Raw genomic sequence first — 14,275 nt, forward strand, 5'->3', positions numbered from 1 at the left:
ATCAGGTAGGTTAAAAAAGGCTCAGCGAGATTTGAAACACGTATAGATTTTCTAAGAATTGTTATATTGACGAAAGATGGTTTAAAAGCTGAGTGTGTTTTTCTTTAAGAACCAAAATGTGCTTTTATTCTTAAGCCTGTTTACAATTTAATGAAGCTGTAGATAAATAGACTATCTGGTAATAATTAAACCTCCTTACCTGTGACATCCAGCCTCAATATAAAGCCTTCTGTTACCTGAACACACCTGGAGGTTTACCCGTGATGTAGCTCCACGTGACGCTGTCCTTCCTGGTGGTGCTGATCCTCTGGCTTCCCCTCAACGTGTTCTCCCCTTCTCCCTTTTTCTTTAATCTCCTCCTAATGTGCGGACATGCATAGCAAGTGATCACTGAGATATCTAAGAACCCGGATGACGGCGAGGAAAAGGCAAGGACTGTCACACCTGTGCGCACTGGTTGATCTGCCAACGTAAATTATTGATATTGTTTATTTAATACTTGTACCTATAAATCACTATGTAACTGTATGGAAAACCCTTGTTTGTCTTTGTTGTATCTCACGTGCGCTTTGATTGGTGTAATACGATAACACACTGAATAAATCAATTGTTTCCACTGCTTACACAACACTGCCTCTGCGTGGTTGACTGCATACCGTACTTAACAGTCCAGTTACACATGCGTGAAGAACATGTCCATCTATTAGTATGTGAAATATATTTACACGCCCTTTTTTTTAAGTCAATATATACATCTTTCAGCAAATGAGTCTTTGAAATTTAACATAATCTGTAGGTCAAACTAACGCCGAGAAATAACCGGATGTAAAGAGGGGTGGGGTGGGGGGAATCAGTCCTTTGTGGATGCTGGAGCAAGTGATTTATAAGTGTTCATCTCATCCTCAAATCTTCTTCTGTTCCGTTACATATTTGTGAAGGGGACTGGTTGCAAAATTGTCAATTGAGGCCGTTAACAGATTTTTCGGTAGTAATTGAATGAGAGCAGAGCGGCGGAGGGAGGAGGGGCTCTGAATGCGCGGAGCTGCTGACAGGTAGACGAGCTGTGCGCTGTCCGCGGTGCTGAAACCTCCTCCGGCTGCTGCTCACCGGAGATCCTCACCTCAGATTAGACCGGAGCAACGACAGTCTTCACCGGATAAACGTCTTTCACTTTCCCTGCTCCATTTCTGAAAGAAGACTCCGAAAAATCAACTTTTTTACTTCCTGTTTGGCCGTTTTCTTATCGCTGCCTGGATCTTAAGATGGCACTGCATGGATTAACATTGCGCAAGGCAGAAGCGGACTTATTTGACTGCTGTTTTGTGACTGTGAAAACAGCCCTCTCACACTGAACGGGTTCCCCCTCTTTCTCCATTTTCTGCCTCGTCTTTTCAGGACATCCTGGCGTTTTCTGCGTGAAACCCGAGGCGCTATTTGGATTAATATCTGAACAATATGCTCATTAATGCAGCACTTCCATTTGTTGTAGTATTATAGAATTTTTGAAGAGAATTTGGACATGGAGCCAGGCCAGGAGCGAGCTCTCCCCACCGCTAAAGAGGGACTCAAACAGATCGCAGGAAAGGCCCTCGGGAACCTGTACAGGTAATTGACATTTTTATGCTTTATTTTTTTAAATCACAGAATTAAATCTGTCGTTAGGAATCGAAAGAAAAGAAAATATCCAGATGTTGACATCACACGTAAAGCATGCATTTGCTCTCAATGTGCTTATTACTGAATATAAATGAAAGGAAGGGGGGAAATCTCTGCTTTATGGGGAGAATCACGCACAGGATGCGGGATGTGGGCCGAATATTTAAGGATGAGATATTTCCCTGGAGGATGATCCCTCCACCAGCAGCTGTGGGTGTTTTTTAATAATTAATGAAACAGAGCGAGTCGTGACACAAGGTCGGAGGATATCTATTACCTTATGTATCCATCTGTATTAATTCAAGATCGATGGACTTCAGAGCAATTGACTTCTTATATTCTTTACACATGGCACGAGGACCTGAATGAAATATAGTGCAGAGGAAAAAAACAGGATAAATGGCAGCAAAGCAAACAGATCCTCGGTGTGAAATCAGAGCAGGGGAGCAGGATGTGGAGGGACACATTTTTACGTTTATAAAACTGAATAATTGTTAAATTATTTCTGAAAATGCGAAAGAAAAATGATTTTTCTTCTCTAGCAAATCATCTGGAAACGTAGCCTGTTTAAAATCTGCATATTTTATCTCAGCTTTTCTACACATACACATCAAATCATTTCACATTCTGGTCCGAAAAAAATGCTACTGGCGATTCAAGAGACACGTAAACGTGACTCAAAGATGTGAAAGAAAAGGTTAGATCTCAGCTGTGTGAGGCCTGTGGTCGCTCCGGATGAGGCCTTCAACATTTCCATGATTCGTTTTTAAATTCACCTCAAATTCCTTCGTACAAATTCCACATTAAAGCCGGAGCAAAAAAGCCCACGCGATATTTATGAGTTAATAAATAATACAAATGGCAGATTTTAGTCCAAACAACGCTGATGCTGATATTGCTGCAATGCGGTATTAAGGTCGTTTTCTCTTCGTTTGCCAGCGAGTCTTTCTCTGACAGGAATGTGGAGAATTTCAGCCCTGAACCAAACATAAAAAAACTGTTTGACTTTGAGTGAAATGCTGCACATTTAAGGGCCTGGGCCACATTAAAAGAGAATATTAACACATTATTGAGGCCTAACGTTTAGGCAGCACGACGTAAAGATGAAAGCTAATTTTCTGTGTAAAATAAGCTGCAAACAATAGAAGAAGCGTGTAAACGAATCTATAATTAGCTGTTTTTGCAGAACATCACATATTTCCTCTAAAATGTATCGCCTTGACTTTTTCTAAATCTTCCTTAATGTTTGATTTTCATACATCCAAATCTCCACTTTGAATTTAAGCTTTAAAAAAGAATGTGTATAATCGTGCAGGAGGTTGGAAAAGAAGCAGCAGACAGGTGAGGCCATCGAGCTGACGGAGGATGGGAGACCCACGGCGGACCCGGAGCGGAAGACTCCCCTGTGTGACTGCACGTGCTTCGGCCTCCCGCGCAGATACATCATCGCGATGCTGAGCGGCCTCGGCTTCTGCATCTCCTTCGGTATCCGGTGTAACTTGGGTGTGGCCATCGTCAGCATGGTCAATAACCACACGATCCATCAGAACGGCAAGATCATCATCAAAGAGGTGCCGGCAAACCACGCCCCCTTAAACCCACGCACGAGCCCCCATGTTTGATATGTGATAGGGCCCAAAGACACACCCGCAGTAGCTCAATATGATTTTTTAAATTTTCTATTTGAAATGTGTTTTGTGTTTACATTTTAATAAGTAGGAGCAAACTTGTAGGTTGATATCTATTTTTAAACTTTTCCTTGAAATCGGCATATGTTGTGCTTTAATAAGTCGATCGATTAAGGTTAAACCATCGAATAAAACAGACCTTTTTGATTAAACGAATGTGTCCTTAAAACGTGTCTTTATATCTGTGTGTGTGAAAGAAAGCGAAATTCAACTGGGACCCGGAGACGGTGGGGATGATCCACGGATCCTTCTTCTGGGGGTACATAGTCACTCAGATTCCAGGAGGGTACATATCCTCGCGACTGGCTGCAAACAGGTAACTGCACGCGACCAATAAACTTAAACATTGTGGGCGGGGCTTGAAGAAAATATTCCCCATATTGAATATGTGGTTGTTTAAATTATAAGTAACAATTGTAGCATGTATGGTCTAGCCTGTGGGTGCACGTGGGTCTCCTGGTTTGAGGGAAGGACTGTGACCTTCCGGCAGATAAAGTGGGATTTGGCTGATGCCCACCAGGCGTGCCTCCTCATGTTAATGAGCTCCCGTGGGACCACCGTGTCTAATCCTTTATGTTCACAGGCGGGGTAACCAAGCAGCCAAAGCTCGCTGTGAAATACAATTCATAGTGATGATTGTAGTCGTCTTCTATGACTTTAACTATAAACTGGTTAGTTTAGTACAAACAGACAAAAGGAGAAAAATGAACATTAATCTGTAAAAACAGAAGAATTATAGCGAGGACGCTATTAAATCCTTGTTAGAAAGTCGTGTAAATATTACAGTAATATGATGATTAAAACTTATAAAGCATATAGGCCCTCTATATGTGCTTGTACGTGAATATTAGAGGATTATTAGTCATGAGGGAGATGGAGCCTAAAGATGCAAATCTTTGAAGAGCTTCCTCATGCCAAGTCAGCTGAGCCCACTGACGCCTTCTGCTGCAAACACCTCCTGTCCTCACACTGAAACTGAAGAGCTGCCTGCTGTGTGTGCGGCACCCAATTAGGACTGATTTATCTCCCTTATTCTTTCTGTGTAGCGAAGAATAATACTGCATAGGATGTTGTTACCTATATTGTTGCTTTTAATCCCTTTGAAATGCTGCCGTTTTGAATAAGACGACCTTGTTTTGATGAGATTCTGACAGATAATACTTTGTTACACCTGGTTTACGCAGAGTTTTCGGAGCTGCCATCGTGCTGACATCCACCCTCAACATGTTCATCCCCTCTGCCGCCCGCGCGCACTACGGATGTGTCATCTTTGTGAGGATATTACAGGGGCTGGTGGAGGTACTGATGCTCTGTTTATCCATCACAGCTTGACCTTTGAAAGACTCAACAAAACGATGCCTCATTATCGGGCTGAGAACTAAACTCCAGCCCTAATAAAAGAGTCCTGACATTCTGTATCTAAACACGTTTTACAGGCTTTCTGTTTGAATCTGCACCGGGCGAAAAAAAAGCCTATTATTGAGTAGATCCAATCATAATACTGTACACAATCAGCAGACTAACAGCAAACAGCGTAAGGCCTTGAATAGCAGGGCTTATGTGTGTTGGTTTAGCCGGACCAAAACAGCCTCATGTTCACATAGAAACACGTAGAACAAAAGAGATAAAAAGCTCTCGATGAGGGGCGGCTCCCACAGCTCCACAGAAAGGAGAAGATTTCAGGGAGGGAAGCTTTTATCGGACTGAAGGTCATCCTCTTTTGTTTTTTTGTTTTGCTGGGTACTGTCGTTTCAAAAGCAGCTCATGAGAGAGCGAGAGCGAGAGAGAGAGCGGCCTGTGTTCAGCGCCCATCGACTTATTACTGCAAATTAAACATTAGCATTTCAGGGTGTCTCCCACAGCAAGCCCCAGCAATTTGTGTCTATCAATAGTTGATTGTATGCCACTTAGTGTGTAATGAAGATTTAATGGGAGCAATTCAGTTTTTTTCTCCATGAAGTGGGTAGTCAGCTTGAATTTGCACCGACTCACACCTCAGCCATTAGTCTCTATTAGAAAGGTCAGATACAATACACGTCAGTTTGTTTGTTATTAACTACAATTTGTTCTGTACGACTTTAACAAATGAGAATAGACTGCGTCAATCAAGCAGAGTCACGTTACAAAGACGTATTTGTAACTGTATCAAATCAAACAGTTTGTGCAGTTACAGATTAAATGTCTGCCTCAAAAAACATATTAAAGTTATTGGAAAATGATCCTCGTGTTCATAATGTGACATAATGTAATGTCTTCTGTCACCGTGCAGGGAGTGACTTACCCAGCATGCCATGGGATCTGGAGTAAATGGGCTCCACCGCTGGAAAGAAGTCGTCTGGCAACCATCTCCTTCTGTGGTACGAAAGCAGCACACATCGTCATGTTTCTGTGAAAATACCAGACTCGTACAGTGTAATGCAGGTGTAGAATGACAAAATATTGCTCCTGAAAAGTGTGTAAACTCACACGAAGCACGTTTGTCACTTAACACTGAGTAAGCAGACAGGATCAGGTTCTGCTCAGTCATGATGTTTGGTCTCGTGCAGGATCTTACGCGGGTGCAGTGATAGCCATGCCGCTGGCTGGGATCCTGGTCCAGTACACAGGATGGTCCTCCGTCTTCTATGTGTATGGTGAGTGCTACTGTCATTAATAAAACTGTCTCTTAAAAAAGAAAGAAATGTCTCATAATCAGTAAATTGCTCTCAGTTTAAAACTGTCAGGAGTGAGCATTTAGCCTCACATGGTCTGGTATGTCCAGGAGCGAATGGTGGCTAATGTTAGCAAACATAAATGAGATATGGCAGTGTAGCTGACGTTACTAAGTCAGTTTGGTGTCTTTATAAATCTTTCTCTGTGCAGCAGCAACCTCCAGGGCTGAAAATGAAGCCAACGCTGGAGGGCAAAAAAAAACTGCAGTTCCTCACATGGTCACTCGAGGCCGACTTCAAAAGCGAGTCAGTCCCAATAGACCCCAATGTTAGAGTGCTGAACCTTACAGCAGAAATTTACACCTTTACCGCATCAAAAGAAAAAAAAAACTTTTGGTTTCTATAGCCAAGTCTTTCACTACTGTACCAGAGGTGAATTTCTTTATGACTCACCCATTTAAATTATGTTACGGCCAAAAGGTTAGCATTATTAAATACGAGGTATGTCATTTTAGAAATAAAATGTTGATATTTAAGCCAAAACAGTACACCCTTCTCATTAGTGACCCTCAAACAAAATCTGTCACAATCTAAAAATAGGCAATACAGCTTAATCCAGAGCATCTCGTGGTCACTTCTAGCTCATAAAAAAACAAGCTGGAGACTGCAAAAACGCCAAACTCAAGGGTTTTAAACAGTGTTGCTCAAAGCAATAGGTGATGTCACAGTAGCCATGTTCCCCTCTTTTACTCAGTCTATTCTTTGTATCCAATACAGTTCTCTTGGTCTGATGAACATTGGAGTTTGTGATGCTAAAGTTTTTGATTTGCATTGTTCTCATGATGCATTCAGGGTGCTTCGGGATATTCTGGTACATGTTCTGGATCTTGGTGTCGTACGAGAGCCCCGCGGAGCACCCGACCATCACCGACGAGGAGCGGCGTTACATCGAGGAGAGCATCGGGGAAAGTGCTCAGCTGATGGGCGCCATGGAAGTGAGTTCCTCGTCCCTGTCTGTTGTTTGTAACCGCACGCTGAGTGCTGAACGTGCAGCTGATTCTCTGTTTGTGTTTTAAAGAAATTCAAGACTCCCTGGAAGAAGTTCTTCTCTTCCATGCCCGTCTATGCAATTATCGTGGCCAACTTCTGCAGGAGCTGGACCTTTTATCTGCTCCTCATCAGCCAGCCTGCGTACTTTGAAGAGGTGTTTGGCTTTGAAATCAGCAAGGTAAATAAATCCTATATACTGCCTGGTGTCTCACTGAAGATATCCTTTAACAACATGTGATCAATGTTTAAGATTACAATCAAAGGTTTTCTGAGATACTCAAGGTAGTGCAGTTACATTTATGTCAAGTATCAATTAAGAACTACTACGCTTAGATTCATCATGTGAATGTAGCATGACTTCCAATGTATATTAATGTTGCTCCATAACTGCTGAATGTGTAAATAAGAGTTTGCACTATCAACCTAAAGTTTATATTGGTTCTGTTCATTACTTTTGTCCATTGCCCAAAAGTGTCCAAAACATTTGTTGTTGCATGTTACATTTTATATCATTATAGTCAACTATAAATGTCTAATCAAGAAGATTTTTATGTAAATAAATGTCTGTTAAGTCACTATCATTTGGCGAATGAGGTAACACAATGGTGATTGAGCCTATGGCCCTCTGATGAAAGGCTTTGTATTTGTAGTATATAGTATTATTATGGACTGGGTGTCTGTGGCGACATTCGCTGAAAAAGTCACAAGCGGTGCCCAGTTAGTGACACGTTTTCCATCAGCCAGCAGTGCTTGGTCTGCCAGAGAGGGTAGGCGGAGCTAAGCGGCTGCTTTTCCGGTGTCTGCAAGTGTTGCGAGTGAACAGTAATCTACTATGGCTGAACAAACAAAGAAAAGATGGATGACTACAGATACAACTTCAAAAATAAGTGAAAATCCAAAGAAAAAGGAACAAATTCGACGCTCAGATGAAGGCAAACAGTCTCAAAAGGAAAGCGACCGTCAGCGAGGAAAATCAAGAGTTACAGCTGTAACAAAGGGAGCCAACTGTAGACATCTGGTTATGTGGGAAGGTTATCGCAATTACAGTTTTTCGCCAAAGGTGGCGCCAAATAGAACGAAACAGAACTTTGAGATTAGACCTTTAAATTAATTGATTGTAAGAATGTGGGTAGCTGTACATTATGAGGAAAATCTCCCAGCATGCACCAGGGCAATGGACTCATTCAACATAATTCATTTCGTCCGACTTCTTTGTAATAGGTGTTTTTGTGTTTTGCATTGTGTTTAGTAATGCTTCCAGTTTTTCCACTATTCCATTGTTGTTATCTGCAGTTATAAGGAGTAAAATGTGGTTAAACTGGGAATGTTATGTGCACATTTGTTGTCCAATTTTCCAACAAACGTAGGTGTGTTTAGGGAAGGGACTGTTGAAATAGTTTTGAAAATTCAGTTAGCCTTTTAGTTAGTCATTTAAGCATTAAGTGATAATCCTCTATTTACTTTTCCTCCTTTGACATCATCGTTCACTTGTTTTAAGAAAGAAATTATTTGAACACTTACTTTGAAACTAAAAATATTATTTTTGGTAGCAAATTTTCAATGAGCCCTTCTGAAAGTGCTGTGATTCCATAACTTTGTCATCTGTCCATGGGCGAATGTGTCAGACAAAACAACAGATTCCAGTTAATCTTAAAAATTCACGATCTTTACCCACCTTTGGAGTGTGTGAGGCATGAATCAGGCTGGTTTGGCAGGTGTAGTTCAGGCTGCTGTGAGGACTGCAGGTGAGTTACTGCTCTGATGTGATGCTGGAGTCAGAGGGTGAGACGGACGCACAGATTGGCTCTGAGACAGAAAGAATCACTTTCGTGATGAAAGTGTCTTTGTCACATTTTGCTTCAGACAAGTGTTTGATGTTTTCACAGGTTGGAATAGTGTCAGCGCTTCCTCACCTGGTCATGACCATTATCGTGCCGTTAGGGGGCCAGTTAGCCGACTACCTGCGGACCCACAACATCATGTCCACCACGATGGTCCGCAAAATAATGAACTGTGGAGGTGAGGCTCTGATAACCAGGTCTGTCTGTTGGCATGCTATTATAGACGTATTCCTCATCAGCTAACTCATGTCTGTTTTTTTAGGGTTTGGGATGGAGGCCACTCTCTTATTAGTGGTGGGTTACTCCCACAGTAAGGGGGTGGCCATCTCTTTCCTAGTCCTGGCGGTGGGTTTCAGCGGATTTGCAATATCAGGTGAGTCATAAAACAATGAATTCAATCTGTTTGAGGTTTGTGCCATTCAAAACCGTGCAAAACTCAAAAATGTCCCTCTTTGTTGCCGTAGGTTTTAATGTCAACCATCTCGACATCGCTCCTCGCTATGCCAGCATCCTCATGGGTATATCTAACGGTGTGGGCACCCTGTCAGGGATGGTCTGCCCTCTCATAGTGGGAGCCATGACCAAGAACAAGGTGAGACATTTCTATTTATCCAGGGATGGAAGTGCTAATGATGTTAGGAACTTTTAGAGCCATTGACAGCGTGGTTTCAAATTTTAAGTATGTTATCTATAACATGAAATATTTAAAACTATATGAGCAGCAATCTAATGAAGTTTGAGGTAAGATACAATGAGGTGTTAAACATGATGGGGTTCAGTTTCTAGAAGGATTTTTGCTGTATCTCTCAAAAGGGGCTGTAGCAATGTGACAATGGTGCGATAAAGAGGTGTTGCGTGTTATAAACATTAATATACACTTCCCTTACCTGTGTTATGTTGTCAGGTGGAGGATAAGGGTTACATTAATTAAAATAGACCTAGCTACCCAGCTAATAGTGAAGTGGGGTTTTAAATGATGGGTGGGTTTTACTTTGTAACTGCCTCTGAGGTCATGATAAGACTTAAAAAGCTGAGCCGCTGCATTTACGCACCGCATCGTTTTTAGGAGATGCAAAGTGAAATGACAATTAAGAAATCCTATTCTATTCTTTATTTAGACTACAACAATAAGTGAATAAACAATTGACTCAGATACACTCAGACATTTCACTACCCAGTGCCAAAAAACTGCAGTTCCTCTTACAGCCACTTGAGGCTGGCTACAGAAGCGAGTCAATCCTCATAGACCAGCATAATAAAACAGCTTGGTACATACATTTTTTTTTATCTCTATAGTTAATTTTCAGATGCATGTATAATGTACGTATTTAATGTTTTAAATAGCTCACCCATTTAAATTCATGCAAGCCCTTAAGTTTTGCATCAATAAGTGCCTGGCCCCTTTGAGTGACAGGTGGGTGCAGCTCGCTATCTGCTGTGCATCACAGCTGATGCAGTCACTGAACTTGAACTATTGGTATCCAGCATCTTGTTGAAATACAGTCACTGCTGGCTCCAAAAAACACAGATGGCATTTAGGGCTTTGAAATGGTAGTCCACAAATTGATGTGTGGCTACGTCCACTTCTTACACAGAATGTATGTTTTTAAACCTTTAAAAAGCTCAGCTAACTTAATCAAGACTGAGGGGGTGTAGTTTGATCGTATTTGATCGAGCTCGGCCTGAAAACATGAGTCAACCACCCCAAAACTATCATCAGAATTACATTCAAATGTTGCTTAATCCTGATTGGTCCGCTGAGATGCTACCCACTTCAAACCAGTGTGGAAGATCGAGAAAAAAACCCACAAAGAAAACGTAGAAGCCCATTGCTTATGATAAGAAGTCAGCTAAGAAAATCATCAGAGCCTTTTAGAAGTGACTCAGCCTGACTCAATCTGCTTTCTGTCTGCAGACCCGAGAAGAGTGGCAGTACGTCTTCCTCATCGCCTCCCTCGTGCATTACGGGGGCGTGGTGTTCTATGGCCTCTTTGCGTCCGGGGAGAAGCAGCCATGGGCCGACCCTGAGGAAACAAGCGATGAGAAGTGTGGCTTCATCGACGAGGATGAGCTGGCCGAAGAGACGGGCGACATCACGCAGGGGTACGGCGCCATGGCCGGTCCGGCTAAAAGCTACGGGGCAACCGCGCAGCTGAACGGAGGCTGGGTGCAGGACTGGGATAAGACAGAGGAGTACGTGCAGGAACCGGCGGGGAAGATGTACGCCGAGCGCGGCTACTCTTAAACCAGTGGTGAGTCTGCTTCCAAAAAAACAAACAGACTCTCCATCTTGGATTGCACAAATAAGCATTATCTTAGATATTTAAATCCATTCTGTGTATTCAAGTAAAAAGGTTACTAGTTTCAAAAAGCCAGTGTAGAGAAATAGTTAATTGCAATGCAGAACAATCCTCATTAGATTGTCACATGTTTCTCATCACATCTACTGTAGGGCTTCACTAGACAGAGAGAAAACTGCAGGCCTATGTTGTACTTCCTCTTAGGCACCCAAACCTCATCAATCTACTTGAACAACATGAGCCAGATGACACTGCAGTCGACCATCATATAGAGTCTTTCTCTGAAATACCACTCTGATTGCACTGAAACTATAAGTATTCAAATACAAGATTCTATTCTGTTTCTCAAATGTGTTTTATGTACATGTATATACCTGTATACTGTTTCTGTGAGACTATTGTGGATTTTGGGTCGTTGATCTGTGTTAACATTAATATAAAAGGCCATATTTTTCATGGACAGTACCTTTTCAGGGAGATGTCTGCTTGCAAAAAAGGTCTTCTTCTTCTCAAGCGAGGCCTGTAATACACTATGACAAAAAATAGCGTGAGTGAAGTTGAACCGTAGAGTTTTAGTGTGTGTTTGTTTGCATGAATTTGCTCAGATCAATGTTTCAGATGCAGCCGCCTCACGTCATCGATAGTCCCCATTCAGCCTATACTGCTTCGTTCTTAGATAAGTGTCTTCTGCCATTATAAATAATAATAAAATGAAATTTCATAATCAGGTACCAGTTGTGATGTGAGACAAATCAAAAAAGCGTTGAAGGCGATTGCTCAGAAGACATTGTTTATTGATGTTTGGTGTGCACTGCAATAAATTCTGTGTACCAGCCGCCACCCATCACATTCTGTTTTGTAATGTAACACTGGCTTGCTGTATCTAACTGTAATTGTTTTGGAGTCATGTGATGATTAACATTAAGCTGTGTGTTTTAACAAATTACTAGTGTCTGGAGAATCCAGCTTTAGTGCTCATGATGCAGGACGTGTTGCATTTTGACAGCGAGGAATGCAGTACTGTATATGAACAACCAGGTTTTTGTGCTCTCTCTCTCTCTTGGTGTTTCTTGGTTGTTCTCATTGTCACCAAAAGTACTTTATGAACACTTTGATATTGTCACGTTTGAGTGGACCACATGAATTAATAGATGGCTCTTCCACCTGACTTTATTTGCTGTTTGAACACTTTCTTCATTTGCTGTATGAAATCTGCAAGGATGTTTAAAATATATGAATATTTAAGAATGTTTAAGACGACCAAAAGATGCTATTATGGCTTTGTGCCTGAAGTTTATGTAAACAGATAAATGTGATTTTATGGCTTCAAATATTGTGTTTAATGAAGAGGTATGTTGATGTCAAAAAGTGTTATAAAAATACTCATATCATTTTATAAAAAAAAATAACCAAAAGTCACGTTTTTGTCATTCTTAGTCATATTTTCATCATGTATGTTGATGTTTTACTTTAATATGTCCAGCTCTTAATTTGAAGGTTAGCCGTCCTCAGTATCAAACCTGTTAAGCACATTCTCCAATCAGTGTCGTGCATCTCCTATTCTCTCCACGTTCCTCATTAGTGAATCAATGTCTGAGGTCTCTGGAGTCCAGGGGAGAGTATTGGACCCTGTAGCTCGGTAATTGGTAAAAGGAGAAAGAACAGTAATGTTAACGCTATTAGAGTTTACATCCCGACAAACCACAATCATGGTCTGTCTGCCCAAAGAGTCCTGACTCTAATATGCAGTGTAAACTCTCCTGCAGAGGTGTCATGTAGGTGCATGAAGGTGTGATTAACCTATGAGAGAGCATCTCACACTTTGCTGAATTGTACAGGAAACATAAAGATCAGAGGGATATTTAAAAAAAAAAAAGAGACACCCATTCTCAGAGTATAATAGTGTGATATTGATACTACCCCGATGTGTCCTCTTAAAAGACAACCGAGGTCAACAGTGGTACATGTAACATATTCAACTATTGACCCAGCGCCTGCATTCAATCCAATCACACGGCAAATCAATAGTGTTTAACTCGGGAGGGTGTTGGAATTAAAACAAAAATGCTTCTAATGAAAGTTTGACCTTCGTGTTGGCGAAAAAGAAGGTCATGTGACATTTGTAGACGTCACTGTTTCCTAGCTTTTAGCATGTCATGTTTACTGGGAAAACAATGGGCATATTAAGCATCCATGGTCATTACATTGTAATCAAATACTTAATCTAATTTATGAGTGCAGCTGGAGAATAAGATTTTACATTGTCAATATCTCTGTACAAGTAACAGTTAGAAATAAATGCAAAGGGTCACAGTTAAAATTCCGACTTTACAAGGTGGAACCTGAATGCACCGTTAGCTACATGCAGCTTTATTCTTTGATGATGCAATGTAATGTAAATCACTGACAGCATGTACTATATGAAACGTTAGGAAGAGTTTCATTATGTTTTATCCAATGAGTTGCATTAGAGTCGGGTAGAACTATAATTATTTGATATAACAATTATTATCAAAGGACTAAATCATACCTGATAGAAGTCAATAAAATAAGATAATGTACGTTATTGAAAATGCAATATAAATTAGGTGTCACATCATAAGAAATGCTTTATGCTTGCATATGGATATCTAGATTTGTACATAGGTTTTTGGATGCTGGTTAGCACACTTGTACAGTAGGTAAAGTAGGTGCTAAGCTGTTTATACACTGAAGTTCCAAATAAAAAATTCCTTGACTGTTCAACCTTACATTCCGGTAGACTGAGCTGAAGTCAGAGTGAATAAGAAAGGTGATATTACCTTCTGAAGCCGCTCTGCTGTGTGTCCAAAACATCGCGCTGGAGGCCGAGTAACTGCAGCCTGACAGTGAGGTGGTAAATAATTCAGGAAAACATGGCGTCCATCCATACATCCACATGCATCACACTGAGCTGCTCACAGCAGCAAGGACTCGAGTCGATGGTGTGATCGAAGATTCTGTACCAACAAATCAAAAAGGACCTGACTGTGCCCTGCAGACTCGTTTCGTTATTTTAAGTAAAGATGATTCAACCTGGTAACATAATCAAAATAAGCAGTTGCAGGTTA

At 41.2% G+C, this 14,275-nt stretch overlaps 1 protein-coding gene across 1 annotated transcript; it reads left to right on the plus strand.

Annotated features, from left to right (window-relative positions):
- The first annotated feature begins 950 nt into the window (after nucleotides 1-950).
- Nucleotides 951-12,596, plus strand: LOC138613550 (vesicular glutamate transporter 2.1-like). The gene is made up of 12 exons (XM_069687259.1): nucleotides 951-1,605; nucleotides 2,972-3,227; nucleotides 3,542-3,660; nucleotides 4,529-4,643; nucleotides 5,614-5,701; nucleotides 5,891-5,977; nucleotides 6,848-6,990; nucleotides 7,074-7,223; nucleotides 8,932-9,064; nucleotides 9,149-9,259; nucleotides 9,351-9,478; nucleotides 10,802-12,596. Exons 1-12 carry the CDS (start codon nucleotides 1,520-1,522, stop codon nucleotides 11,129-11,131), a joined length of 1,746 nt encoding a protein of 581 aa, XP_069543360.1. The 5' UTR covers nucleotides 951-1,519; the 3' UTR covers nucleotides 11,132-12,596.
- The last annotated feature ends 1,679 nt before the right edge of the window (nucleotides 12,597-14,275 follow it).

The sequence above is a fragment of the Semicossyphus pulcher genome, unplaced genomic scaffold (genome assembly GCF_022749685.1).
Source record: "Semicossyphus pulcher isolate SPU_LCO1_2020_fin unplaced genomic scaffold, fSemPul1.0.p SCAF_8, whole genome shotgun sequence".
Classification (NCBI taxonomy): domain Eukaryota; kingdom Metazoa; phylum Chordata; class Actinopteri; order Labriformes; family Labridae; genus Semicossyphus; species Semicossyphus pulcher.

Coding starts and splice junctions, on each gene's coding strand:
- LOC138613550 (XM_069687259.1), top strand. CDS start 1,520: ATGGAGCCAGGCCAGGAGCGAGCTCTCCCCACCGCTAAAGAGGGACTC. Junction 3,661..4,528: donor TCGCGACTGGCTGCAAACAG/GTAACTGCACGC, acceptor TGGTTTACGCAG/AGTTTTCGGAGCTGCCATCG. Junction 5,978..6,847: donor CTCCGTCTTCTATGTGTATG/GTGAGTGCTACT, acceptor TGATGCATTCAG/GGTGCTTCGGGATATTCTGG.